This window comes from Eptesicus fuscus, chromosome 7, assembly GCF_027574615.1.
Source record: "Eptesicus fuscus isolate TK198812 chromosome 7, DD_ASM_mEF_20220401, whole genome shotgun sequence".
NCBI lineage: Eukaryota > Metazoa > Chordata > Mammalia > Chiroptera > Vespertilionidae > Eptesicus > Eptesicus fuscus.
Genome location: NC_072479.1, coordinates 45,855,048 through 45,883,024, shown reverse-complemented (window position 1 = coordinate 45,883,024; position 27,977 = coordinate 45,855,048). Strand labels below are relative to the sequence as shown.

At 42.2% G+C, this 27,977-nt stretch overlaps 1 protein-coding gene across 2 annotated transcripts in view; it reads left to right on the top strand.

The window, feature by feature from the left end:
- The window catches only part of HMGA2 (high mobility group AT-hook 2), a 139,070-nt gene extending 111,634 nt beyond the window's left edge, over window positions 1–27,436 (top strand). Inside the window, exons 5-7 of one of the 2 annotated variants that reach the window (XM_028156452.2) lie at window positions 10,971–11,003; window positions 24,471–24,548; window positions 27,306–27,436. In XM_028156452.2, the coding sequence (XP_028012253.1) occupies window positions 10,971–11,003; window positions 24,471–24,548; window positions 27,306–27,353 (159 nt within the window). In that variant the 3' untranslated portion in view covers window positions 27,354–27,436. The remainder of the gene's footprint in view (window positions 1–10,970; window positions 11,004–24,470; window positions 24,549–27,305) is intronic. The other variant, XM_008148755.3, reaches the window with a different exon arrangement.
- The last annotated feature ends 541 nt before the right edge of the window (window positions 27,437–27,977 follow it).

Sequence of the window (27,977 nt, the reverse complement as noted above, 5' to 3'; positions counted from 1 at the left end):
ATCTTTAAAATAGTTACATTAAGATGCAGTTTTTCTTACTGGTGATTTTTCTTGGTGAAATCATAATCTTAGAAAGCTAGATTTTTATTATTTTTCCCAGGTGCTATTTTTATGGATGCACAAAGCACTGATATTTCATAAGCAGATAAGCACAGAATAAGCAGTTGTTGGAGCATTGTTGCCTGGGGGGAAGGGCAAAAGCTGGAGAGCCAGACAGCCTGGGTTGAAGTTGTAGCTTCGGTACCTACTGTTGTCATCCTTCGCATGTCATTGACTGCCTTTAACGTTTTGCTTCTTCATGTGTAAATCTGAATGGCAGTGCTTCCTTCACATAACTCTGACTAGTAATTGCGCCTTAATGTAAATATATATAAATATTATACATATTCATATGGCTGTAGTGAGGTAAGTAGACAGTACACATTACATCCGTTTGTAAACTGTTTATTGCTGTATTATTATCATAAAGTCAATATACAGTAGTCCCCCATTTTCCTCTGTTTGAGTTACCCAGACTCAGCCACAGTTCAAAACTATTAAATGGAAATTTTCTGAAATAAACAAGTCACAAGTTTTAAATTGCACACTGCTCTGAGTAACGTGATGAAATCTCGCTCTGTCCCCCTCCATCCTGCCTGGGACATGAATCATCCCTTTGTCCTGAACATCCACGCTGTATACGCTCCCCGCCCATTAGTCACCTAATAGCCGTTTTGATGACCAGATCAGTTCTCAGAGAGAAAGAGAGAGAGAGAGATACCATGTTTACATAACTTTTATTATAATATATTGTTATAATTGTTCTATTGTATTATTAGTTATTGCTATTAATCTCTTACTGTGTCTATAAATTACACTTTATCATAGGTATGTACGTGTAGAATAAGCATAGTCTATATAGGATTCAGTACTATCTGCGTTTTCAGGCATCCACTGGGGGTCTTGGAACTAACCCCCCTGTCCTGGATCCTTGAGAACAACTTTAAAGTTGTTCATGTCATCTTATCCTGAATTGTAATTAAGGAATATTTGATTCAATGGATGTGATAATAAAGCAGAGTTCAGAGAGACATTTCTGGAATAGTCTAAACAAAGATAGTGTTTAAGATGACATTGTACCAATCTCGAAAAATCCATTTGTAGAGCAGTTGGGTGAGTTAGGTAATTCAGGGGGTTGCCTGAGGCTCCATTTGAGAGAGACATTTTGGAGACAAGCTGAATGAAATGCTTAGTTTTCTGAAGAAGGAATGGAGACACTATAATTTATGGATTCTGCAGAAAGGGACCTTAATCCCAAGAAAACTTGAAGGAAGATGCAGGAAGAAGACATTCTCTGGAAAGACCAGGGTGCTGGGTGTACTGTGAAGTGTGAGAATGTGGGGGAAAGAGAACTCACTTCTACAACTATTTAAAAAGTTAAAGGAAATAAGCAAATGTTCAGGAATAGTTAACATTTCTCAGATTGAATATTAAACTTCCTCCAAGGAAAACAACTCAACAGCTACAGTTAGCCCTAAATTGGTGCCAAGAAAATACTGCTAAATTAAGGTTCTAGGAGAGATATGACTCAGTTAAGTATCATAGAGCTCTCAACCCATAAACTATCCCTTTGTAGTCCTTAAGAACATAAGAGATTACAAATAAATTTACTGATTCTTTCCTTAAAGAAAGGAAATACCATGATTCAACTTTTTAAATTCAGGCCCATGTTGCAACTATTATAGTTGCTGGGAAATACTGGATCCTTAAATCATTTTTGTAAAGCCATTTTTAAATGTTTTAGTCTTAGATCCAAACAAATATTCCTAGAACTAAAAAAATTTTCTAAGTATTGGTTCTAAATCTCTGTCGTCAAAATAAAAGTAACTAGAACTACTTTTAAAATCACATTATTTCTATAATAAACATAAGAGCAAGCACACAAGAAAACATATACATATTATGTGAAAAATTGTGTGTATAAAGTTCAAATCCAATTTCTTATAACCACTACCTAAATAATAGCTCTAATGTTAAGAAGATGCATATCTTAAAAGGACTTTCAAATATACCACCAATAAATATAGAGTATTACTTATTGCTCATCTCCAATTAGGATATAATTTCATTTTCATTATCTCATAGATGTCTACTTTCACCTATTATTGAACATTACTCTATCTATCTGGCTAAAATTGACCTTAGATAAAGTTTGGACTTAGTCCACAGCATCTATGCACATGTGTTTAATTTGTTGAAACCAAGCAGCATGGTGTTTCAAATATTTATTCATTTTACTTTGATGCTATTAACCCTGTGTGCATATGCAAAGTGAACTAGCTTTGTGAATGGCTACATACAGAGAAAAAGAAATATTTGTAGAGAATAAATAAATAATTTGAGCCTTTGAAAAATACATAGTGTTTTTGTTGAAAAACTTGTAGGATAAGGAAACAGGACTGAAACAGATTGATTTTTTTTTTTGAAGTGACATTAATCTTACAATTTTTATTCAGCTTTTTTCCCTAAGGGTGAAATTTTCCCCAAATCTTGGGAAATCATAAAAATTGAGATGAAACGTCAACTCATGAGACTATGTATTTCTTTACCGCCACCAGTGTGTGACTGTTCACTTCAGAATGCTTTCTATCCCCAAAGTACAGCCATCTTCTGTAAAATAAAAATGCCTGTTAAATGCAGTAACTCCATAGTACACCGAAGTATCATCTTAAAACTAGCCATGGTTTTGACAACATTTCCTCCAGAACTGCATCTTTTTTTTTTTTTGCTTTATTTTCTGATTTTTTTTTAAAAGCTTAATCATAATCTTTAACTTTCTAAAGTGAAAATAAATTTATTTCCTACCTGTATTTTTTGTGTGTGATAGGGAAGAAGTGATACTTTTTTTCTAGATCAAGTCTTCAAATTTCTTGTTGTATTTTTTCCCTTCCACGAACTTATCTCTACTTTCTCATTTTCCCTATAAGAAGGAAAAATAGTCATCTCTTCTGTGATTATGCTCTGTACTTCATGATCATGCCTCTCGACTCTTAAGATTACCTTGGACATGAGAGATTACATTGAACATGAGAAAATTGATCTTTAAAATGGCACATTGTATTCTAATGTCTCTTTTCTCATTTGTCGCCCACGTTAAACTATAGGCTCCTTGATACCAGGAAACATTTCTTACTCATTTTTATATCCAGGACCTGTCTGATACACAGTTTATCAAAGATCAGTTACAATTGGATGAGCCATCAGGTCAGAGTATAGAAGATTGGCTTTTGACACTCATTAGGACATTGAGATCTTTAAGGATTTCTCATTGATCTTTCCCCTCCATTCTAAAGGTGTCTGACAGGCAAGGGCTCCAAAGTATTACCCCTAAATCTGTTTGCATGAGAACTGCTTTCAGATGGCTTGTTGCCGTGCACACACAGCCTGATGTTAACCAGCACTAACTACAGCAGAATGTAACTATTCCCATCCTTGAACAGATGAAATGAGGCCAGCCACAGTGAGGGCATTTGTTCTAATAATCCAATAAATACTTTTGAAATGAAGCTTATTTTTGTCTTTTGCATTAAAGTCTAAGATTAAAGCCAAGTAGAGTAGAAAATAAAGAACATCTCACCTCCCCCCCAATACCAAGCAGAAGTTCCAGGGATTTTGCCAAAACTCCCCATAGATTTATCACTTCTTAGGAGACTTTGTACATGGCATTAAAAAATCTCCTTTGCACTGTAAGGGCCAGATGTTACTGTCAAATTATAACCATGCAGGGCTATATGTGTACACATATAACACAGTCATCTCTAAGTGCACACAGAAGGCACAAGAAACAGAAATTATGATCTAATCCAGGCTTTTTCTAAACTGGAGGAAAATTGCCACTAGTTACTCATGGTGGATGGTTTCTCCTCTTTTCCAAGGCCTCCCACCACCAGGGGGCAGGGTTGTTCTCAATTGAGGAAGCTATTAAACAGGAAGACTTCCAGCCCAGTGAGAGGGGTATCTGCAAAAGGGATGAGATTTGTATTAGTGACAACTGAGTCTCATACTCACATTATTGACCAACACTTGATCTGAAATAAATGCTTCAGACTTCAGGTACACCTTCCTCTTTAATTACCCAAAATATTTCTTAGGTAAGTGAAATAATTTTTGGACCACTTGGTGTTAGAGAATATCCTGAACTCAACTCCCTTGTATTGGTGTCAATAACTGAGAGCTGACTTTATTTTAGACTAGAGGCCCAGTGCACGAAATTTATGCATGGGGGGGTCACTCGGCCCGGCCTGCACCCTCTCGCAATCCGGAACCCCTCGGACATCCCTCTCGCAATCTGGGACTACTGGCTCCTAACCACTAGCCTGCCTGCCTTCCTGATCCTCCCTAACCACTCTCCTGCCTGCCTGCCTGATTGCCCCTAACTGCTTGCCTGTCTGTCTGATCACCTCTAACCACTCTGCCTGTCTGCCTGATCACTCCTAACTGCTCACCTGCCTGCCTGATCACCCCAATCACCTCTGCCTCGGCCCCCGCCGCCGCAGCTTCGTCTGGAAGGACGTCCGGAATGACGTCCAGAAGGTCGTTTGGCTGTCCAGTCTAATTAGCATATTATGCTTTTATTATTATAGATTGAGTTAGAAATCACAGTTTTCATTCCGAAACTTTTTTGAATAGCATCGAGAATTGTTATATGCAGATTATTGGAGCCATCTAGTTTCAGTGAAGAGGTAGAGTTCAGTAGGACTTGAAGTGGGTATGAGAAGTTACCTGGCTGGTCAAAAAGACAGCCATGATGTTCTTGAAGAAAGGCTGCAGGAGAAATGAAAAAACTGGAACCTTATCTGTGGTATGAGCAAATCCCTCCTTTCACCACAGAATCTGGCTCCCTTTGGCAAAATAGGTGTAAAGGAAAGGTGGGATTGAGAACAGGACCTAGGTGGAATTGAGAGCAGAACCTACATGGAATTGAGAGCAGGGCCATATGATATTATCGCTATTTGACTGATTTTGACTGACAAAATTCCAGTTCATATGGTGGTTCAATCTAACAGTGTAAGTCACACTGAATTAATGCTGTGAAGAGGCTCTCGCTCCACCAAACCTGGTGAGATACAAGTCTGATGGAGGATTTGCATCTGGATATCAGAGACTTTTATGTGACCTTCCCTGGCCCTCTTGGTGTTCCCCTAAAGGGCAAGGAATGTGTTGGAGCATCGGTGTTCCAATCAGAAGTACCATTTTGTCTGCTTCCTATTGTAGGATTCTACATGAGATCTGATTTGGAAAAGAAAAGGAAGAGGTTCTTATGCCTTTTAAAAAGTGGCTCAGCCTGGCCAGTGTGGATCAGTGATTGAGCATCATCCTATGAACCAAGAGGTCATGGTTCGATTCCAGGTCAGGGCACATGCCTGGGTTGCAGGCTCCATCCCCAGTAGGGGGCCTGCAGGAGGCAGCCGATCAGTGATTCTCTCTCATCATTGATATTTCTGTTTCTCTCTCCCTTCCTCTCTGAAATCAATAAAAACATATTTATAAAAAGTGGTTCAAAGCCTATAGAGCATAAAATTCATTTGTTAAAAGGGCCCAAGTATAACTCTTGATATTCTAGAATATTGCAGCTTTAAAATTGTAAGTCCAGAATGCCATGATAAGTGTGATGAACACATCATTTCACAAAAATCAGGGAAGAATTTCCATTCTTGATGATGGTAACCTCCCTTCTGTTGGGTTAATGTCACAAAGAAAATATGTTCAGAACAGCACTGTGAAACTTCAGAGAGTGAAAAGCATATTTCTCTGCACATAAATGAAAGTCAATCTTGGCGAATGGTTATATACAGAGAGAGAGATTACCTTTTGAGCCTTTAAACTCCTTGGGACAAAGGGTCCAAAGGATGTTGTTCAAACCACAAGTCAAAAAGCACTCCTGTCAGTATGCACACCGCAGACGTGAGGCTGCTGGCCTTCATGGTGCCTGGCCATGTATGGAGGGTTTACCTAGATAGGGACAATTACCTGTCTTGAGTCTGAGCTGTGTCTACTTATTCAGTTTGTTTGATACTTTTTTTTCTATAAATAATTAATCAATCTGGGCCAGAGAGCAATTGAAGTAATCGAGCAATAGATCAATGTATTCACTGAAATTTTCATCAAGTGCTGGAGATACACTCACCAGTGCGTCCTGGCAGAAGGTGAAGCTGTGTGCACCTGTGTGGATGCAAACATAATTATAAGCCCCACTAATTCAGTGCGCTGACTTCGGCATAAAGAACACCTTTGGGGGTTTAAAAAGAAGTATCATTTCAGCAAAATTTTTAGTTGGCTACCATATTTCTTTTTAAAATAACCGAGCTTATCTTGTGAGATGTTACTTAGTTGGCGAGCAAATTTAGAAATAAGAAATGAGAGTTACATTTTAGGGGCCATTCATGTCCCATGGAAGAAATGAGGGTTTTTATATTCTTTAGTAAACAGCTAGGGAGTCTGTCTTACCCTATACTGCTGTGAGAATGAAAACCAATCACATGGACAAAGGTTGTGTTAGGGCACAGAAATACTTCTTGATTCAGTGATGGTCTTAGGATTTTAAAACCAAGTGAGCAAAACTGCCTACTACTGGCTGCCAAACACCGGATATAATTAGGTTAAACTTCTGCTGAGAACAGAGATCCAAACGAAGGGCTGTTTTCTTTCACAAGTCAACTTAAGACCCTTTGCATAGTGATCATCCTCACTTTACTACACATTGTGCCTCATTTTAAAAAAATTAAGTTGGTAAGCCCAGTTCAAGCCTCTTTTCATTTAATGTTGAGATTAGTAGTCAAATGAACTAATAATGTCTAGACCCTTTGTTATGAAGGATTTTCTTTAAATTCCTACTAGAAGAAGTGGCTTAGCTGTCTAAGCAACAGCTTTGAAATACCTAGACTCCCAGGAACCACAGGTTGGACTCTCAGGAGGCATAGGGAGCCCCTTAATTATTCTGAAACAGCCAGGGTGGCAGACCACTTCCTGCAAAAGTGTCTTTCTACAAAATCTGAAAAACCAAAATAGTTTGTGGACCTTAAAAATGCAATAACATTTCCCCTTTCCTTTAGAGAAATCTGGTTTGCTGTATGGTTTCAGAAGTAAAAAAAAAAAAAAAAAATTTAGTCTTTCCTTTTTTTTTTTTTTTTTTTGTATCCTTTTGCACTTTCTTAGCATGCTGTATCCTAAGCTATTTGCAGGCAATAATATTTATTTGCTTAAAGATTATACTTTGAATTTGGCTAAGGATTAACCTGCAGAGAACTACACATCCCTGTGGTTTGAGAGGGCCCTTCTTAATCTACTTTTGATTGACAGGGTACGTTAGTTCTCCTCAGAGTTTTAGTTTAACATTATATTAATCCAAAGCATTTCTTCTAAGTCCTTTGTTGTTGTTGATGTTTTGTCCTGGGAGGAGGCTCTCTTTCGCCCACTGTATTTTAGAAGTTTACTAGGGGTAAACGCCACTTCTAAAACGAGCGGTTTTCGTTACAGCCTTCTGAAAAGTGTAACAGTCTCTTAATACATGGAATTCAACATCTCAGTGCTCTGTGAGTTTTGCGTGCCAAGTCGACAGGTGCCCAAACTCTCCAAACTTACCATGTGCACCAACTCATTAGAAATGGAGTCTTCAGAATTGTCTAAATAAGCAACTTGGAGGGATTTGCTCTCCATTCAGTAGAACGGTTGTTAGGAAATCCACGCCTTTAAAAGGGATGTCCTCAGACACAATCAGTAACTGAGGAAGAGTCTCCCAGGGGACAGGGGGTCTGTGGGCCTGACTCTTGTCCTCGGGGGTTCACTTTTTGTCTGCAACCCCCCAGGAGGAGCGGATGAGGAGAATTAGAAGACTTCGGTTTAGAAGATGGTCTTGGGGAAATTATTTAAACTCCTTTGTGCCTTAGTTTCCCTGTGAGCCAATGGACACATTAAGGCCTGGGTTCTTCCAGTCACAAAGGGACCGATGTTAAAAAACGGAAAGGATTTTAAGTCTTTACGTGGGAAATGCATGTGCAAAATATTACTCGTTTTTTTTTTAAGGTGCGGGATAATACACTGCTAGCCACACTAACGCTTAACATGCATGATTGATATTATTTGGTTCTTCGTATAACATATATAGTGATCAACCATGTTCGTAAGGATAGGGACCCTGAGGGGCAACTGGTCTCTAGGTAGCAACGTTCAGTTCTGGGCCAGGAGATGCCTCAAGGGAGAGGGAGTCTTGCAGCTTGCTCGCGTCCCAGAAGATTTCCAGACAGCGGCTTGTTTCCTTTCCCTTTTTATGAATGGCAGTCGTATTGTGCTTCCGTCTGCATTTTTCTCCCAGAGCCATTCATAAAAAATAAAAACAAAATAACAACAACAGAAAACTCTCCCGACGCAGTCTGGAGCCAGTGGGTGCCAGAGGCTGGGAAAACATCCTGGCAGCCGTCACCCCGAGCGGCATTGAGAGCCTTCAAGGGTCTGTTTGTTTGGTGAAGTGCCGTGTGGAAGGGCAGGCAGCTGGTGGAAGTTGTGTGACACGGACTAGGCCGGGCGCCAGGGCTGGGAGCGTTTCAGACATTGTCTTTCCCCTCATTGAAGTGTCAGGACCTAATTCATGGAAAATTGGGGGAGCTGGCAGCCCTTGCAGAGGATTTCATTGAGCCCGCAGTGTGCAGGAGTCACGTGAATGCAGGATCCAGCCAAGAAAGGGGGGTGGGGGGGGGGGGGGAGGCTGAGCAGTAGGAAGCCGTCAGCCTGCAGGAATGCGTGCGGATTTGAAGCAGTTTGGGAGTAACTGTGCACAGGTGGGAAGAAAGAGAAGGAAGAAGAGCGGTCTGTTCTGACACAGGAGTCTTTTGAAATAAACACTTCTCTCTTAGCGCACACTTGTGAATCCCCAAAGGCAAGAAGTCCTCCTCGCCCTTGGTTCATTCCACCTGGAGAAAACATCATCTCCAAACCTGGGCTTTTATCCTGTCAGCTCTACTGTGATTTAACGTCAAAGGGAAGAACTTTTTTCTCAGGGCACAAAAGCATTTTGCCGTGTCTTTTCTGTTTAGTTTGTTCATCTTAAAAAAAAAAATAACGTTTCGGTGATTTTTGTTTACGTTTAATACAGCAGCAGTAAGATATACACCGTCACAGAAATTCTGAGAGGAAGAAAAATGAATAGGCACTCTAGCCCTTCCATGCTATAGTGAATGTAGTCTAACTTCTGTTATTTGGGAGAACTGTAGCAATTTTTTTTTTTCCCCCATTGGAATCATGACAGCATGTCACTCTCCACATCAGAGTGGCTCAGTGGTATTCTCAAACCTCAGCGATGTATAGACAGAATAAGGGAGACTTAATGGGATTCAGACAGGAGGGTGAGTACTGGAAGGAATCCATCGGAAAGTGGGGGGCTTCAGTCCGCCTTTTACAATGCAAAGAATAACTTAAATATTTTTCTAATACTCTAATTCTTGGGAAATTAATTTAGGCTGGGTAGAAAATTTCCCTTGGGTATTTGACTTAAAAGTGGAGAGCTTTGCTCTGCAAACAGAATTAAATAGATATAGATATAGATAGATAAAGACATAAGAATTAAATAGATATACAGAAATAAGACATTGGCATAGATGGTATTTGCAAGTGACACCATCCAAAAAGTGAACAAACCCACCCACAGAATGGAAGAAAATAGCTGCCAGTCATAGTCTGATGAGACTTGTACCCAGAACATACAAGGAACTCTTACAATTCAATATGAAAAGACAAATAAAACTTAAAATGAGCAAAAGATTTGAATAGCTATTTCTTTAAAGAAGATATACAAATGGCCAATAAGCACATGAAGAAGAGATGCTCGGCATCATCAGTCACTAGAGAAATTCAAATCAGAACAACAATGATATTCAACTTTACACCCAGTAGGATGTTTAAAAGGCAGGCAGTGACAAGGTTTAGAGAAGTTGGAACCCTCATGTATTGCTGGTAGGAATGTGAAATGGTGCAGCTGCTCTGGAAAACTACCTGGCAGCTCTTCAAAAAGTTCAGCATAGTTACCTGTGTGACCCAGAAATTCCGTTCCTAAATATATATGTTCATTTTTAAGAGAAATGAACGTGTATCCACATTATCACTTATGTGTACATATGTTCATAGCAGCATTATTTATGATAGCCAAAAGGTGGAAACAACCCAAATGTCCATCAACTCGTAGATGGGTAAACAAAATGTAGTGTGTCCATACAATGACATATTACTTGGCAATGAAAAGGAAGAACTACTGATACGTGCTGCAACATGGACCATCCTAGAAAACGTTGTGCTGAGTAAGTGAAAGATGCCAGACCACAAAATACCATTTATCGCATGCTTCCATTTACACGAAGGCAAATTTATAGAGACAGAAAGTAGGTTAGTGGTGAGTTAGGGATGGATGGGCAGCTAGGGAGGCAAGAAGAAATGGGGAGTGGCCGATAAAGTGTATGAGGTTTCTTTTAGATGAGGTGAAAATATCCTAAGATTAGAGTTTGATGATGATTGTGCAATCCTGTGAATATACTAAAAACTTTTCATTATACACTGCATATGGGTGAATTTTACGGTATGTGAATTAAATCTCAATAAAGCTTTTCTACAAAACACAAAATATTAACAAATTAGGCCCGTTCCCTCCTCAACTGTTTTGGTAGTCAGACAAAAAACAGCAACAAAAAACAAAGTAAATGAAATAAGTTCATTTTGATGTAGCTGGTATGCATGCCAGACTTTAATTGAGAATTGTTTTAACAGAGATAACCTGCATTTTATTTCCTTAGCATATAGAGACCATGAATAAAGAAACATTTCAAACCTTAACATTTTCATCATTATTTGCAGATGCATGTCTATATTTAAAATATGCATACTTAATTTTTTTTCATTACATATGTTTTCTCTTAAACTATAACAGTTCTTTTGTTGTTCTTTTTTAGCCACAACAAGTTGTTCAGAAGAAACCTGCTCAGGTAAGAGATGGTCATTATGAGTTTTCCTACCAATTAATATAAAAAGTAAAGTGAAAAACAAGTCCCCAAATTAAACCTTTAATTAATAGTGTTCTAGTTGGATTACATCAGCACTGCAGTATTCTTGACAATTTGTTGTGTCCTTCAGAAAACGTCAGAAATGCACAGTAGGAGATTGTCATTAAAAACCCTACAAGATCAAGACCTTTGCTTAAGTGCACCAGGCAAAGGTTTAAAAAGAAAGTGTTTATTTCAGTGCCTTGTGTATAAAACAACAAATTGTATGTGTTTTGCCCATCCTTAAACATCTAATTGTGTTCTTTCCACCTAACTATCCATGTTTCATTGACTTGATATGGGACTTATTAGCTGCAAAATATTTCATGATTCATGACTGGAAACATATATGTTTGTTGAACTATTCCATAACATTAAATGATCCCCAAATGCCCCCCAGGGAAGGCTGGGAAACTGGGAAATTAAGTTACACTGGTTTTGCAGATTGATGATTCTCGGGTCTTGCTTCGATGACTGAGTCATAGTCTCTGAAGTCTTGGGATACATCAATATGAAGAACCAGCTTTCCTTCTCTTGTCCCATATGACTGGAATTCCTTGTCCTGACTGTAATCCATACATGGAAACATGAGAATCATACTTATTGAGGAAGTATATCTTGAAGAAAGCAAAACTGAAGGATAAATTAATATGTTGCCAAGTATGTGAGCTGTTATTAATGTATAAGGCAGTCCTGCTGCTCTCCCCTTCTGGGTTTAAGGAGAAACTCAGGAGATCCAGGTGTAACATGCAGAACTGGCTGAAGTAAGTTATTAAGCAGCAACATGGGTTACCAAGTTCTTTGTAGATCTCTGTCATATAATTTAAAATATATACGGGCCCTGGCCAGGTGGCTTAGTTAGTTGGAGCATCGTCCTGTTCCAACTGGTTCGATCCCCAGTCAGAGCCAGCACGGGAGGCAACTGATGGATGTTTTTCTCTCTCTCTCTCTCCCCCTTCCTCTCTCTCTAAAATCAATAAATATATCCTCAGGTGAGGATAAAAACAAAATCTATGGACTCTTTTTCCTAGAAGTCCCAAAAATGTATCTTGGCACCCTGTTCTCTTGGGACAATGTCACCTTGCCTGGGAAAGATCACCCATATAATATTATGTGTTTACTGTTTTCATTTTATTTTGTTAATATTTTTATTGATGTCAGAGAAGAAAGGAGAGGGAGAGAGAGAAAGAAATATCAATGATGAGAGAGAATCATTGATCAGCTGCCTCCTGCACACCCCACACTGGGGATCGAGCCCACAACCTAGGCACTTGCCCTGACAGGGAATCGAACAGTGACCTCCTGGTTCATAGGTCGATGCTCAACCACTGAGGAACACTGGCCTGGCTGTCTACTGTTTTTTAAGAATGCTGCTTGGGAGAGAATTGAAGCTTCTAAATATGTGTAAGCATGTAGGAAATATATATCCAAATAATAACACATGTGCTCATGGCTGCTCCCATACCTAAAAGCTGAAAGTAGTAGGAGGCACTAAAAAAAAATACCCAGTGTTTGAGTATTTGTACACAATATTAAACAAAATGAAATAATAACAAAAAACTTGGCATGTTAAGTAGTATGTACCAAATATATTGAGCCTCTCACCCTTTGTCAGTAAGAAAATCAAGAGAAAGTGAATTTATAATTCTGTGCATTTGAGTCAAAGGATACTGCAGTGTTCACTGTTGCATCATAGGCTGTGAACCATAGCTTAATATCCCTATGTGGTCTCTTGGCAACATCTATTCAGTCGCTATTCTTGGTGTTACAAGGAAGATGTAGCAAACAAAAACAGTCACTTATCTAAGAAATGTGTAATCTAGTTCAGAGGTCCTTAACCTCATCTGCATAGTAGAATAACCTAGTGATTATACGCATACACACAGTAGATCCCCCTTATCTGCGAGGGATACATACCAAGACCACCAGTGGCCTGGCCAGCGTGGCTCAGTGGTTGAGCGTTGACCTATGAACCAGGAGGTCATGGGTTTGATTCCCAGTCAGGGCACATGCCCAGGTAGTGGGCTTGATCCCTAGTGTGGGGTGTGCAAAAGGCAGCTGATCAATGATTCTCTCTCATCATTGATGTTTTCTCTCTCTCCCTCCCTCCCTCTTCCTCTCTGAAGTCAATAAAAATATCCTATATAATAAAAGCCTAATATGCAAATCGACCAAACGGCAGAATGACTGGTCGCTATGATGCACCCTGACCACCATGGGGCAGACACTCAATGCAGGAGCTGCCCCCAGCCTGTAGGCCCAGGCCAGCCAAGGTGGGTGCAAGCAGGGCCCCCGATCGCCCTGCCAGTCGCCCCGCAGAGAGAGGCGACTGGTGGCGGCAGTGGGAGGCAGAACCAGTGAGCGGGCAGTGCCAGGCTGGCCAAGGCAGGTGCCAGCGGGGGCCTCCCCTCCCCCCGATCTCCCTGCTAGTCGCCCCACAGCTTGGCCCTGATCACTGGCCATGCCTAGGGACCCTACCCGTGCATGAATTTTGTGCACCGGGCCTCTAGTATTAAATTTAAAAAAGACCACCAGTGGGCACCTGAAACGGGGGGTAGTATTGAACCCTATTATATACTTGCACTATGTTTCCTCTTACATATACATACCCATGATAAAGTTTAATGTATAAATTAGGCACAGTAGGAGATTAATAATGAATTATAAATACACAATTATAACAATATATTATGATAAAATAACCATTGTGATAATCTAGATGGCTACTAGGTGACTAAGTGGGGGAAGGAGGAGAGGATATTTTGGACAAAAGGGTGATTCACGTCCCAAGCAGGATGGAGTGGGACAGCACGGGATTTCATCACGCTACTCAGAGCAACGTGCAGTTTAAAACTTAGTTTATTTCTGAAATTTTCCATTTACTATATTAGGCCAAGTTTGACTGCAGGTAACTGAAACCTCAGAAAGCAAAACCACAATAGGAGGGTTATGGGTGGGTGGGTGTGACCATGTATATCTAAATGGTTATTATAAATACCACCATGTATATACCATTTAAATTTACATATCACCATATACTAGTCTATGGCACATACACCTCATGTGGTATGCAGTGTGTGCTGGAACCAATTGTGAGCCTCCCTTCCATGGTCTACATTCTGCGACAAGTTGGTAGCTTGAAATCCACTACACTGGAAATATCTGTGCCATGGAAATTGATAAATGCTACGAATCAGGACTTTTTTTTCCTGGAGAGTACGTTGTTAAACACACCAATGGCCCCATCCTGCCGTGGTTCTGATTATTTGGTCTTGACTCCAGCGTCAGTAATTTTTATGAACTCCCCCAGTGATTCTAATGTGCAGCAGGGATGAGAGTGCTCAGCGAACACACACGACGCGAGGTTTGAACATTTGAAACACAGAATATCAATGTTGATGAGGTACGTGTGGGATACAAAACGCCACATGGGGATGATTCCTGGAAGAGTTTTGATCTTGTTGTTTAGTTGCAAAGGGGAAAATGGAGACTAATTAGGGGAAAGACAGTAAGATCTCACAGAAGAGATGAATGACATATTCAAAAGTAGCGAGGCAGAAACAAGTAAATCACAGGTGGAGATTGCTGAAACTGATTGCAAATTGGGCAGCAACACGCTGAGAAATGATAGTGAAATAACAAAATGTCCTCCCAAGGCAATCCGGAATATCCAGGAAGCCACGGATGGATCGGGTTGGTCTTCACTGCCCGGTCGGCTGTCTCACAGACCCTGCTCCAGATCTGCCCTTGAGAGGAGAGTTCAGACTCAGAAATAGGGGAGGAAAAGGAGCATGAGCTCATTGGACTTCTTAATCTACATTGCCTAAGGACACAGTGATGAAATGTATAAACACAGGGACTACATGGAAGTTCATGGAGGATAATGTAAATTTTACACTACATTCAAAAGAACTTCTTCCTTTTTCATCTGTTTCTTTCAAAAGACCCTCCCAGATGGTTTCCCAGGTGGCAGTCTAGGTTACCTCAGGCTCGTACCCTTTCTTCATTAACAGTGTTTGAGGGGTTACATTTAGATCCTGTTGTGAGGTGGTGAAGATTTTAGCACAAGTAAACATTTTACATATAAAGAAAAGGGCTCAGAAGTGTGTAAGGAGACCTAGGTTTTGCTTTCTAGCCCCATCCCTGGGCAAACTAATCTCTCTGCACCCTGTTTATCCTCCTTTTGAAATGGGATAACAACAACACTTCTTCCCTTACTCTCAAGAACATTTTGAGAGAGAGCGTTGTTATGTTGTAACTTATTTTGGGGTGCTAGGTGTAATTTTTATTTCCAGAGGTGGATATTCTTGAAAATTCTAGAATTCTAATTCGTTTAAAACTATCCTTTTTACTGCAAGTGTTTTTATTGCTTGTTTTAAAACAAGAATGTTTTTAAACTCGGGGGAAATTTTATAGTAATTGCTGCATCCTACCTTTAGGACTAAAGCAATCACTTTCCCTATATATCACGTGTATCCAGAATTAACAATGGCTCTTTTATGAAGCCTGGTAAATCCCTCAAATGCTGGAACCTCCTCTGAGCTTCCAGAATGCCACATCCTGAAACTGGGATACAGAATGACAAAATTCACTCTGAGGAGACAAATTCAGGATTATGACAGATCTCAAAATTTAGATACTTATTTGTGTTTCTGTATATACATACCTGTGTCTAGGGAGAAATAAAAGTTTAAGGGGAACTCTACTCGGGGAGGCAGGGTGTGATTGGACAATCCACCAGGTACCATCAGCCGCACACCTCAAGTGTGTCACATACTCCCTGATGGGTAAGTTAGAGTCTCTTATAAATCTAAAGGGGAAAATCTGCAATATTCGTATTAACTTTTTTAAAAATTCCAAAACCAGTAAAAGCAAAAGCTTACTAGGGAACTCTACTATATTTTCATTCTTAAAGTGACAAAATAAGCAATAAATAAAAGTTAACTAATGCCGAAACCAGTTTGGCTCAGTGGATAGAGCGTCGGTCTGCGGACTGAAAGGTCCCAGGTTCAATTCCGGTCAAGGGCATGTACCTTGGTTGCGGGCACTTCCCCGGTAGGGGGTGTGCAGGAGGCAGCTGGTCGATGTTTCTCTCTCATCGATGTTTCTAGCTCTCTATCCCTCTCCCTTCCTCTCTGTAAAAAATCAATAAAATATATTTTTTTAAAAAGTTAACTAATTTTCTAGGTTTTAACAATTTGAAGTGGTTGAATCCTCAGCCCCATGGGTCACATTCTTAACTTTAGTAGGAAATAGTGGTAGACTCTGTTGCTGTCATCATTGTTTTAATTTTAAAAACACTATAAATGTATCAGGTTATTGTCCTTGATTGAGGGAGCTTTGTTTCTCTATTTTTTAAAAATATTTTTAATTGATTTTTTACAAAGAGGAAGGGAGAGGGCTAGAGAGTTAGAAACATCGATGAGAGAGAAATATCGATCAGCTGCCTCCTGCTCACCTCCTACTGGGGATGTGCCCGCAACCAAGGTACATTCCCTTGAGTGGAATCAAACTTGGGACCTCTTGGTCCCAAGGCCAACACTCTATCCACCGAGCCAAACCAGTTAGGGCTCTAGTTTTTATTTTGATAAAAGTACATTTCGCCCTGGCCAGGTGGCTTAAGTTGATTAGAGTGTTGCCCCCTGCACTGAACAGTCTTGGGTTCGATTCCCAGTCAGGACACATATCCAGGTTGTGGATTCGATCCCCAGTCAGGGTTTGTATGGGAGGCAACGGAATGATGTTTCTCTCTCTCTCTCTTTTCTCCCTCTCCCTTCTTCTCTCTTCTGTAATCAATGAAAAACGTATCCTCGGGTGAGGATTTAAAAAAAAATAAAGAATACGTCTCACTCTATCTAGGACTTCTCACAAGATTTTGCTGGTTTATCAGATACTAATGTTTCTCGATTTCCCCCTTTTAAGGCTTAAACAGAGATTGGAAGTGAATCCTTATATGTAATTCAGACTTTTTTTTTTTTCTTCTCACCAGAGCCCTACCCACAGGATAAAAACAGGTTTTTAAAATCCCAACAGTTATCCTTCCTTTCTACCCAATTTCCTCATTGTTGTACAGCCCTGGCAAGCTACACCACTAGCAATTAAGACAGGTATAAACCCACTCCTTTTCCACTTCCCAGTGAGAGAATTGGCAAGTTTCCTGTTTCTGAAAGATTGGAAACAAAGCTATCTGTTTTGAAATAAGAGTTTTTACCTGCAAATAGCATCTCTTGCGGGTGGTGTGTATCAGGGAGGAGAAATCTCTGTAAGCCTTGGTTATCAGGAGGGGTTTTTTTCTCCCCTTAAAAAAAAAAAAAAAAAGTTGAATGTTTTTACAGAGACTTCAAGGGCAGTTTTAAGGATGTTTATATTTCAGACAACCTAAACATTGTTTGGAGCAAAATGAGAGATTTCATTTTGGGACAAGCAAGTTGATGAATTGCAGTCAGCATCGTGTTCTCAAAGAAGGCATTTTTACTGGGGGCTTTTAGTCTAGACATGCGGAGGAAGAAGGAGGCAGGAGAAAGAGGGGAGGGCATTCTCACTCTAACACTCATCTTTTACATGGCACCCTGGCCAATGCAGTAAATAGTTCATAATAAATCAGACTTGCAAATAGTCCGTCTTCTGCTCACTCGGGAAGCCTAGTGATTTACATTGCCTAAGTCATAAAGAACACTGATTTATTTTCCTACTTATGCTCTTTCAAGCTGGTAAAACATTTTGTGGGCCAGTAAATGTTTGGTACCAACTGGTAAAACATGAAGAATTATATCAAAGTCCACCCTGAGTGGCACTGTTTTGCTGCATAGGAAATACTTTTTTATTTCACCCCTGACCTCTGACACTGCAAAGGTCAAGGGAAAGGGAGAGAGCAAAGTAGAAACCAACGTTTAACCCTGCAATAAAGTAGCTCCAGGATATAACAGCACAGGCGTAGGGCAGAGGAAACATATCAACATGATTATTAACTGTAAACATATGGAATAATTAGCTCACAGTGGTAATAGAGGGATATTGGCAAGATGAATCTAGCTGTGTGGGTGGCAAAGGTCTTGTAGAGATGACATAAAGTTCTAACAGAAGTGAGAGAATATCACTCAATTTGGGGAAATATATAAAACTCCAAAAGGAAAAATTTAGTGTTTCTGGACTTGACAGATTTCATATAGTTTTTAAAAGTGTAATCGTTTTTAACAGTGTGGTGAAGTCTGCGTGTTAGACTAGAAATAAAATGGCAATGACTACCTGCTTTTTCTTTGCATTCTGATGTGAGTTGGATATAAAGCAACATATTTATTAAATATGTAAGCTTCCTTATTATTAGCCAAACTTGCTGACGACCCAAATTAATATAAATAATTATAATCCTTAATCTTTGAATACAAATATGTTGCTTTATCCAAGGTACTTCCTTTACATTCAGGAAATGTTTGCTGGACACTCAGATGTCCATGAAATAATTACTTGTTGACTTACTATTGTTATTGATATTTTCATAATTTTACTCAAAAGTCCTTAGGATAATGACAAACGATTGGTGCAGTCATGGTTAAAATCCAGAAATGTTCTGTTCCCTGGCAACAAATACAAGTTATGCAAAGTTTTATACACATAGAAAACAAAAAGGTTTCTCCTAGTCTATTCATCAGTAAACACATCTGGAATATAACCATTAAGCAGCCTTCACCACAACCATTTTTTAAAAGTACTTTGCACAAAAACAAGAATATTCCTCAACAGTTTTGGAAGTGTTGAAATAAATTTCCTCCTTCTGAGTGCTTCCTTCATGCAAAAATCCTTTTGCTATATCTTTAGTTATTTTTTTATATGTGAGGCTCCTTCAGTGAGAATTAGAACTGTCATGGAAAGTTGATCAAGCTGTCCTAGCTGGTTTGGCTCAGTGGATAGAGCATCGGCTTGCAGACTTGACCGGTCCCTGGTTCAATTCCAGTCAAGGGCACATGCTCAGGTTGCGAGCTCAATCCCCAGTAGGGGGCATGCAGGAGGCAGCCGATCAATGATTCCCTCTCATCATTGATGTTTCTAGCTCTCTCTTCCTCTCTGAAATCAATAAAAATATATAAAAATAATTTAAAAATAGGAAGTTGATCAAGATCATGATCCTCAGAAATCATGGCGTATAGTATCCTGAAACTTGCAAGTAGTTTAAACATAAAATTATTTTCCTATCTGAAAAAGATGTGACTCCCTTCTTCTGGAGGAATTTTTATATATCCCTTTATCCCAGGAAAGGATTTTGTAGAATTCTAAGGATCTGTGACCTGTGTTTGCCGTATTTTCGGTGATGGAACTCTGGTCGAGGGCACAAAGGAGACAAACAGAAGTGCATTTTAGAAACTTATTTTGCTTGTTTTGGAGGCATTGTTGAATTGTTTGTTTTTCTTTCTCAAAAAAAAAAATCTATTATTGGATCACAGGTAAAGAAATAAACACAGGATGAATAACTGTAATTAATAATCACAGTTCCCCACTATCTACACTAATAAAAGAGAAATATGCAAATTGACCATACCTCCGACACACCCACAAGCCACGCCCACCATCCAATCAGAGTGATTATGCAAATTAACCCAACCAAGATGGCTGCAGCCACAGAGAGCAAGGTTTCCTAGGTAACAGAGGAAGGCAAGCTTTCCGCCTGCCCTTGCCAGGCCTAAGCCTCCACTCAAGCTACAAAGTTTCAATTATAGAAGGTAAACAAGTTCAAACAGAAATGGTGGCAGAACGGAGCTTGAGAGAGCAGGCCAGGGTTGCCGGCGGCAACAGGGGAAGCAAAGCTTTCCGCACACTGTGGCTGGGCCCACCAGCTTAAGGCTACAACGTTTCAATTATAACCCCAACAGAAATGGCTGCCGGCCACAGAGGGAGCCCCAGGCTTGGCTCTGCTCCAGGCTACAAAGTTTCAATTGTAGAAGGAAAATAAATTCCAGATACCAGGGCCTCCACTTGGGTTGCCAGGGGGCGTGGCCGGCCTGCAAACCACCACAGGTCCCTCGCTCAGGCCGCCCCACGCCCCAAGGGAACCCCACCCTGATCAGGGACACCCTTCAGGGCAAACCAGCTGGCCCCCACCCCTGTACCAGGCCTCTATCCTATCTAATAAAAGAGTAATATGCAGATTGATCATCACTGCAACACACAATATAGCTGCCCCCATGTGGACACAAGATGGCCACCACAAGATGGCCAGCAGTAGAGGGCAGTTGGGAGGCACCCAGCCTGCAAGGGAGGGCAGTTGAGAAGGACCAGGCCTGTAAGGGAGGGCAGTTGAGAGGGACCAGGCCTGCAAGGGAGGGCAGTTGGAGGTGATCAACCCTGCAGGAGAGGGCAGTTAGGCCGGCAGAGGAGGGAAGTTGGGGGCAAACAGGCTGGCAGCGGAGTGGTTAGGGGGTGATCAGGCTGGCAGGCAGAAGCGGTTAGGGGCAATCAGGCAGGCAGGCAAGCAGTTGGGAGCCAGTAGTCCTGGATTGTGAGAGGGATGTCCGACTGCCCATTTAGTTGGACAGTCGGACATCCCTCGAGGGGTCCCAGATTGGAGAGGGTACAGGCTGGGCTGAGGGACAACCCCCCTCCATGCATGAATTTTGTGCACCGGGCCTCTAGTCTACACTAATAAAAGAGAAAGATGCAAATTGACCATACCTCCGTGACACCCACCAGCCAATCAGGAGTATGCACATTAACCTGATAAAGACGGTGGGTTAATTTGCATACACGGGCACCAAGCGGCCTGGTGCTGGGAATGTCCTCAGGACCCAGACCGCTCTGAGCCTGTAGGCCCACACATAGGCCCTGAGCGGCTGGGGTCCCAGAACGCCCCCAGCCAGGAGTGGCCTACAGGCACTGGCACCAAGCAGCCCGGGTCCCGGGATGAGTGGCTGGGGGCGCCAAGAGGGCTGGGTCCCGGGACGAGCAGCTGGGGGCGCCAAGCAGGCTGGGTCCTGGGACAAGTGGCTGGGGGCACCAAGCACCCATGCCAAGTGGTCCGGGTCCATGCCCCCAGCCCAGCGGACACCGCGAACGCGGGCTGGGGACACGCCCCTAGCCCAGTGGACAAAACACAGGGGATCCTCTGCGCATGGGCTGCAGAGGAAACACCTTTTCTTTTTTAAAAAAAAATACATTTTATTGATTTTTTACAGAGAAGAGGGGAGAGGGATAGACTGTCAGAAACATCTATGAGAGAGAAACATTGATCAGCTGCCTCCTGCACACTCCCCACTAGGGATGTGCCCCCAACCAAGGTACATGCCCTTAACAGGAATCAAACCTGGGATCCTTCAGTCTACAGGCCGACGCTCTATCCACTGAACCAAACCAGTTCAAGCGTAAACACCTTTTCTGACCGCTCATTGGCTAAGCTCCCTGTATGCCGCCACTTGCAGTGTTCTTGGTAACTTGGGTAATAAGAATCCAAGAAGGTGATCCACACTCCTGGAGAAAAAAATGAAAGTCTGCTGCTGGAGGGACTAAGAAATGTCATATCCTGCCCTAGCCAGTTTAGCTCAGTGGATAGAGCCTCAGCCTGCCGACCACAGGGTCCGGGTTTGATTCTGATCAAGGGCATGTACCTAGGTTACGGGCTCCTCCCTGGCTGGGGCCCAGGTCAGGGCGTATGCAGGAGGCAACCAATCAAAATGTCCCTCTCACACTGATGTTTCTCTCTGTCTCTCCCTCTTTCTCTCTTCCACACTCTCTAAAAATCAATGGAAACATATCCTCAGGTGAGGATAAAAAAAAAAAAGAAAGAAAGAAATGTCATATCCTATGAAAGACACATCTTGAAAATGCCTAAAGAAAGTTGTCATATTTTCATAGTGAAGGGACTGGAGTCCATGTTGATGAAAACACCTGCGGTGGCTGCGGTGGCTGGCAGTGGCCGCAGCAGTGGGGTGATGGGGCTGGTGCCTTCCCCTGATCAGCCCGGTCGCCTCCCGCAGAGGGAGGCCAGACTGCGGCTTAGGCCCGCTCCCCACGGACATCCCCTGAGGGCTCCCAGTCTAGTCTGTAAGAGGAGGCAGGCTGGGCTGAGGGACCCCCACACACACAGTGCACAAATTTCATGCACCGGGCCCCTAGTAGTCTTATAAGATTTTTACTTTTTTTTTTCCTTCAAAATTTTCCCCTTTGATTGTCACATTTTTTTCTCCCACCCTGAGTGGCAAGTAGATGGGTATTATCCCTACCAGTCTGACACAGTGGGAATAAGACAGGTTAGACAACCCGTTCATTCCAGGGTTGGTGCTGTGGTCAATGACATCTAGGATCAACCTTCTTTTGTCACCATCCCCCAATAAGACCTTTGAACTGACTGCATTAAGCTGATGGTAACACATGCAAGGTAGTCCTGATACTTCTATATTTTTATATACGTAAAGCTACAATAGACAAAAGATGGGGGACAGCTGCCATAAACATCCCAACTTCTTATGTCTCCTTTTGCAAAACAGATTTGCCTCCTAACATTTCCACCAGAATCCCTTGCCAGATTCTATGGTTTATATATGTTCCATTTAATGTATTTTTTATAAACCTGATATAAAGTTTTCCTAGTTGGAGGAAGTAATCACTTTCCATTAAGTTAAACAGTCCCGATCCATTGGAAGTTAAAATATCTGACAGAAAAATAGAAACACTTGGCTTTGTGGTCTTCTGGGTCGAGACAGAATGGTGGTTGGTTTCTGGTCATTGCTGCCGACGAGGAGAGCCCATGGTTTCTGCTCTGGCTGGACTGGCTCGAGATAGTCGTGGACAGGAAAATATCTTAAAGGTGTCATTCCAAGTCCTTAAGGAATTAAACATATTAAGATGACAAAAGGAGTCTGTCATGAAACCATTTCTAGATTACCAGGTATTTGTAGAGGTTTTTTTTGGCAAGGTAGCTTAAATTACAAATCTTACTTGTGTTTTTATCCTGCAGCATCTTATGGTAAGAGTTGCAGAATTCTTTGCAATCAAGGGGGAAAATAGAAGGATTGATTAAAGCCAACACAGACTCCTTACTACACACAGAGAGGGACATCCTGGTGACACAACTCTTCAAGTTTGCAGGGAGGCTGTTTCCATTTCGTGGTTCTATTTAGGATTCAGTGGCCTCCCTCCCACTGCAGACCTGCTATTTAGTCTGCATGTGAACATTAAACCCAGATACTGAGCTTTCCTCCAGCTCCGCCCCTACCCACGGCTCTGTGGTGAGATCTAGGATTCAACTCTTAAGACATCGTAAAATTCCATCAAGCATTAGGAGATGGGATTGGATACTGGGCTGTCTTCCTCCTTTGGAGCAATCAGTGGAAGCATACCCAAAGGTATATGCCACGTGCATTCTTTGGCATTAAAAAGAATTAATGCCATAAATTAATTAAAATTAAGGAAGATAGGTGCAAGCCATATTTCTAGGATGTAGTGGGTTCTTTTCTAAACTTAACCAAAGCAATGAAAGAGTTATATTTATTAAATTCCTTTTTTCCCCCCATTTGCAATAGAAAACTAAGGCAAAATGAGTGCAGTTTTCCAAGAGTCATAATAAAAATACAGTTCTCCAACTCTGTCCACTTTCCTTTCCCGCTCACCAGTTTTGTGTCAAAAAATTCCCATGTTTCGCCCCGGTATGGTGCAGCCTCAGTTGTCTTTGTGAAGTAAGTGTGTGAATGGCGGGCAGCTGTTCAGTATTTAGAGCCCTTAGTGACTGGTGCTCATAAAAATGTCACAGTGCACTTCCATTTTGAAAATTCCTTTTATCCTCCATTTCAGAAGCGCCATTCCAGGACTGAGCCTTCTTTCTTTCTTTTCTAAATATATTTTTATTGATTTCAGAGAGGAAGGGAGCGGGAGAGAGAGCTAGAAACATCAGTGATGAGAGAGAATCATTGCTCGGCTGCCTCCTGCACGCCACCTACTGGGGATCGAGCCCGCAACCCGAGCATGTGCCCTTGACCAGAATCGAACCCAGGACCTTCCAGTTCGCAGTTCAATGCTCTATCCACTGAGTCAAACCAGCTAGGGTGGACTGAGCCTTCTTGACCAGACTGCTGCTATTTGGCCTTCCCACCTCGCCGACAAGCCCCTAATGAAATGTATACGATTCCTGGCTACAATATTTCTCCTTATTGCCTCAAAGCTGCTCTTGTGGGGCTACACAAGCTCAAAAGTCCTTTGGCTTATGTGGCAAACATGAAGCAATGTCAATATATACCTCAAGGTGCAAGCTATGGCTATAAGAAGTGTCAATGTCTTCTACGTTAATGAAGAGGGCTGCACCTGAGGGGCCCCTAGTAGCTACTCTGCTATGGAAATAAGATTCTTTGGGGACAGAAGAGCCTTCTGGGAAGTCTGCCCAGCCAGGACACAGGGCAGCTGAGAGTGGGTTTCCAACTTTCTTCCTAACAGGGAGGACTTTTCTTCTCTCAACCATATGCACACTTTTGTCACAGCAACCAAGTCCCTGGAAAGGTGAGGTTTATAGAGGTGAGTGCCATACGCCCTGCCCACATCATCTGCTTGGCAGCCAGGCTGTCCTGTGGAGAATGGCCAGTCAGAGGTATGCGAAGAAGAGAGAGAGCTCCCCGCTAAGTAGGCGATTGAGAAAACTATCAGTTTGAGCATGTGAGAGCCACACTACCTCCAAAAGGTCAATGGAGTGTGAGCTCCCACCCTCTGAGATGTAGTTATGGACCCAGTGCTGTAACTAACAACTCCCAAGTAGAAGAATTTCAAGGTCAGTGGAAAGATACCTTAGTAAAACAACCATTTATGTTGTGTTAAGAACTGTTAGGGAAACAGTGCGAGGGACCATCCTTTTTAGCTGAGTTGTGTCTAAGGGGTTTGAATAAACCACTTGCATATCAGGAGCTTCAAGAGCTCAGATTAAACAAAGTTTCTGGGAATGTTCTGAACAGCTGATCACATTCCATCTGCCACGAGGTCTCTGTGAGCTCATGGCCTGAAAAATTCTGTTTCCTTCCGGATTTAGAAGAGGTTTCCAGATAGAATAGAAACACTGGGAAATGGAGTCATTCCCGTTAGATCCAGGAGGATTCCCAGCCTTACTGAGTTCTATTGATTAACCAGGAGAAGAAGGAATAAAGGAATACCTGCCGGCTCTTATGCGATGGCCTGTTTCAGAGTAATACCCTCACTCCACACCTCGGGTCGTAATGAGAAGTGAGTCGTTTGGGGACCGGTGAAGGGTATATCTGCCAAACAGCTTAGTGACTTTCTGGAGTTTAAATACTAAGTGAGAAGAGAAGGTCACCGGGCAGCCGACCTCGGGCCTGTCTTTCTTTCGTCTGTCCGTGGCTTTGATCAGGATACATCCTCCTTTGTGGCCAGGACTCCATAGAGAATCCTGGGGTCATGGCCCGCTGCCTATCAAGAGGTAGAAACGTGCTGCTGAAATGGGTGAAGCCCGAAGTTCGGGGGTTGGGAGTCGAGGGGAGGTAGCTTCATACGTTCCACATTTCCCACATAACCCGGAGCAGACTAAACAAAACGGGTGTGAAATCTCGTGACTTGATCCTGCCGTGGTTATATTTTCTAAGCCGTAACCCATTCATTGGTAGGCTTCGTCCCAGGATTTACAGCTCTCTCCGTCTTGTGGGGGAAGAATGTTTGAAACCTTTTGCAAAAGGTTTGCAGTAAGCAGAGAGCCTGTGATTAAAGCCCAGAATGGAGTTCGTGAGTGTCTCTGTGTGTGTGTGTGTGTGTGTGTGTGTGTGTGTGTGTGTGTGTGCATTCATGTGAGTGAGGACCCGCTCACGTGGGCTTTCTTCCTCCCGTTTGCTGCTTTTACGCAAAAGCGTCACACATGGTAGCAGTTAGGAGCCCTTCACAGCTGAAGTGTTTCAAACACTAATGAATGGAAGTTTGGTCATATAATGCAGACAAGCTCTAAGGCATGCGTTACTGAATGGTGTACTGTGGTGACCTGGGGAAGGAAGAGAGGTATAAATTGTGTCAGTTAGCCACCCAGACAAAATGAAGCCATGTGGAAAATCAAATCTATTAAAGTATGAAGACTGTTATAAGCTGTTTTAAGCTGGCCATTCTTAAAGGGGCTCGGCTTGCGGCCGGGGTAAATGTTTACCTCTTCTCCCAGATCTTTTTCACATGCTGTCGTAGGAGACAGTGTGCAGCATTTGATAAAAATCATCCTTTCGCTAACGACGCTTTTATCAGAAATGTTTATTGTCTCCGCTTTCCCACCCATGTCCTGAGAGGGACTGCACATTTGTAAAATAAGCAAAAGGAAAGGGAACTGTGCGGCTCAGGCTGGCTTGCAGAAACTCCAACAAATTCCAGAACCACAAGGAATCAGAAAAAAAAAAAAAAAAGGAAAGAGAAGGAGGAATTAGATTTATATGAAGACGAGGCCCTGCAAAAACATATATATTAGATTTTCTCTGCTTGGCCAGCCCAGCATTAAATGTTTGTTTGGTTGATGTGGATTTAGCATTGAGAATGAGCAGTGATGCCAAATTTTGGTCATTGTCTTAAGACGGACTTTCATGCATACGAGGCCAAGGAACCCCGTTTAGAGAGGACGTGAGGAGGCAGCTCCTGCGGCCTGAGCTCAGGCCCCCTCCTTCACTCACTGCTCCCACTGCATGGGCGCGGGTGCTTCGTGGTCACACACAGGTTCCGACGCCCACCTGACAGCTCTCATCCTGGCCCTACTCACCATGTGACTTTGAGTATATTGCCTTGATTTTCTCACCTGTACAACGGGGATAATAGCAGAGGGTCCCTAAAAGCATCCAGTAGTCACCATAAAAGCATCAGCTATTATTACCAATATCTGAAGGACACCTTTATTTATGCCTAAGTAAGGATCTCCTGGACTCTTATTTTTCTTGCTTGCACGCTGGTTTTGAAAACTGATGAGTGGCATGCTGTGGGAAAAAATTCACCCGTTTCTTTTTTACCCTAATTGGTGAGGAAGCTTATATACACTGGCCTGACATTCTCTGGACGGCAAACAATTGAATTTGCTGACCAGCCACCTTGATGTCAAGCCTTAAGTCAACAGGGGCTCATGACTGCTCTGGGGAAAAAACAACACCTTGATTCCTCAATTACCGATTTAGAAGCCCTGGGAATGCGGGGCCTGCCAACCATCCGCATCCTCTATTGAAGCGAGCACAGGGTGCTGTGGGCACAGGTCCCCTCTGACCTGTGTAAGAGCAGCCCACGCGGTCTAATGCCTGTGGCCTTTGTGTGTTCCAGGAGGAGACTGAAGAGACATCCTCACAAGAGTCTGCAGAAGAGGATTAGGGGGCGCCCACGTTTGATTTCTACCTCAGCAGCAGTTGGATCTTTTGAAGGGAGAAGACACTGCAGTGACCACTTACTTTCTGTTGCCATGGTCTTTCCACTTTCATCTGGGGTGGGGCAGGGGGGGGTGGGGGCGGGGTGGGGCTGGGGGGGAGAAATCACATAACCTTAAAAAGGACTATATTAATCACCTTCTTTGTAATCCCTTCACAGTCCCAGGTTTAGTGAAAAACTGCTGTAAACACAGGGGACACCATTTAACAATGCAACTTTTAATTACTGTTTTCTTTTCTCTTAGCCTACTAATAGTTCGTTGATCTGATAAGCAGGAGTGGGTGGGTGAGAAAAACTCTGAATCAGGTTTAGTCGATCACTGCACTGCACACAGACAAGAATCCTGTCACACCCGTGACGCTGGGCATTCACGTAGGAAAGGCGCAGTGTGTGACACTGTGGCCCCAACGCCACCCAACCCGCTCGCGTAGGGAGGTTTCTGTTTAGAACCAAAGATAGGAATAGATACGACTTCTCTCTCCTTTTCGTATAATCTTGTAGACACTTGATGATTTTTTTTTTTTACTCTTTTATTTCTAAACCAGACGAAATGCTGATGTGTCCTTTCAT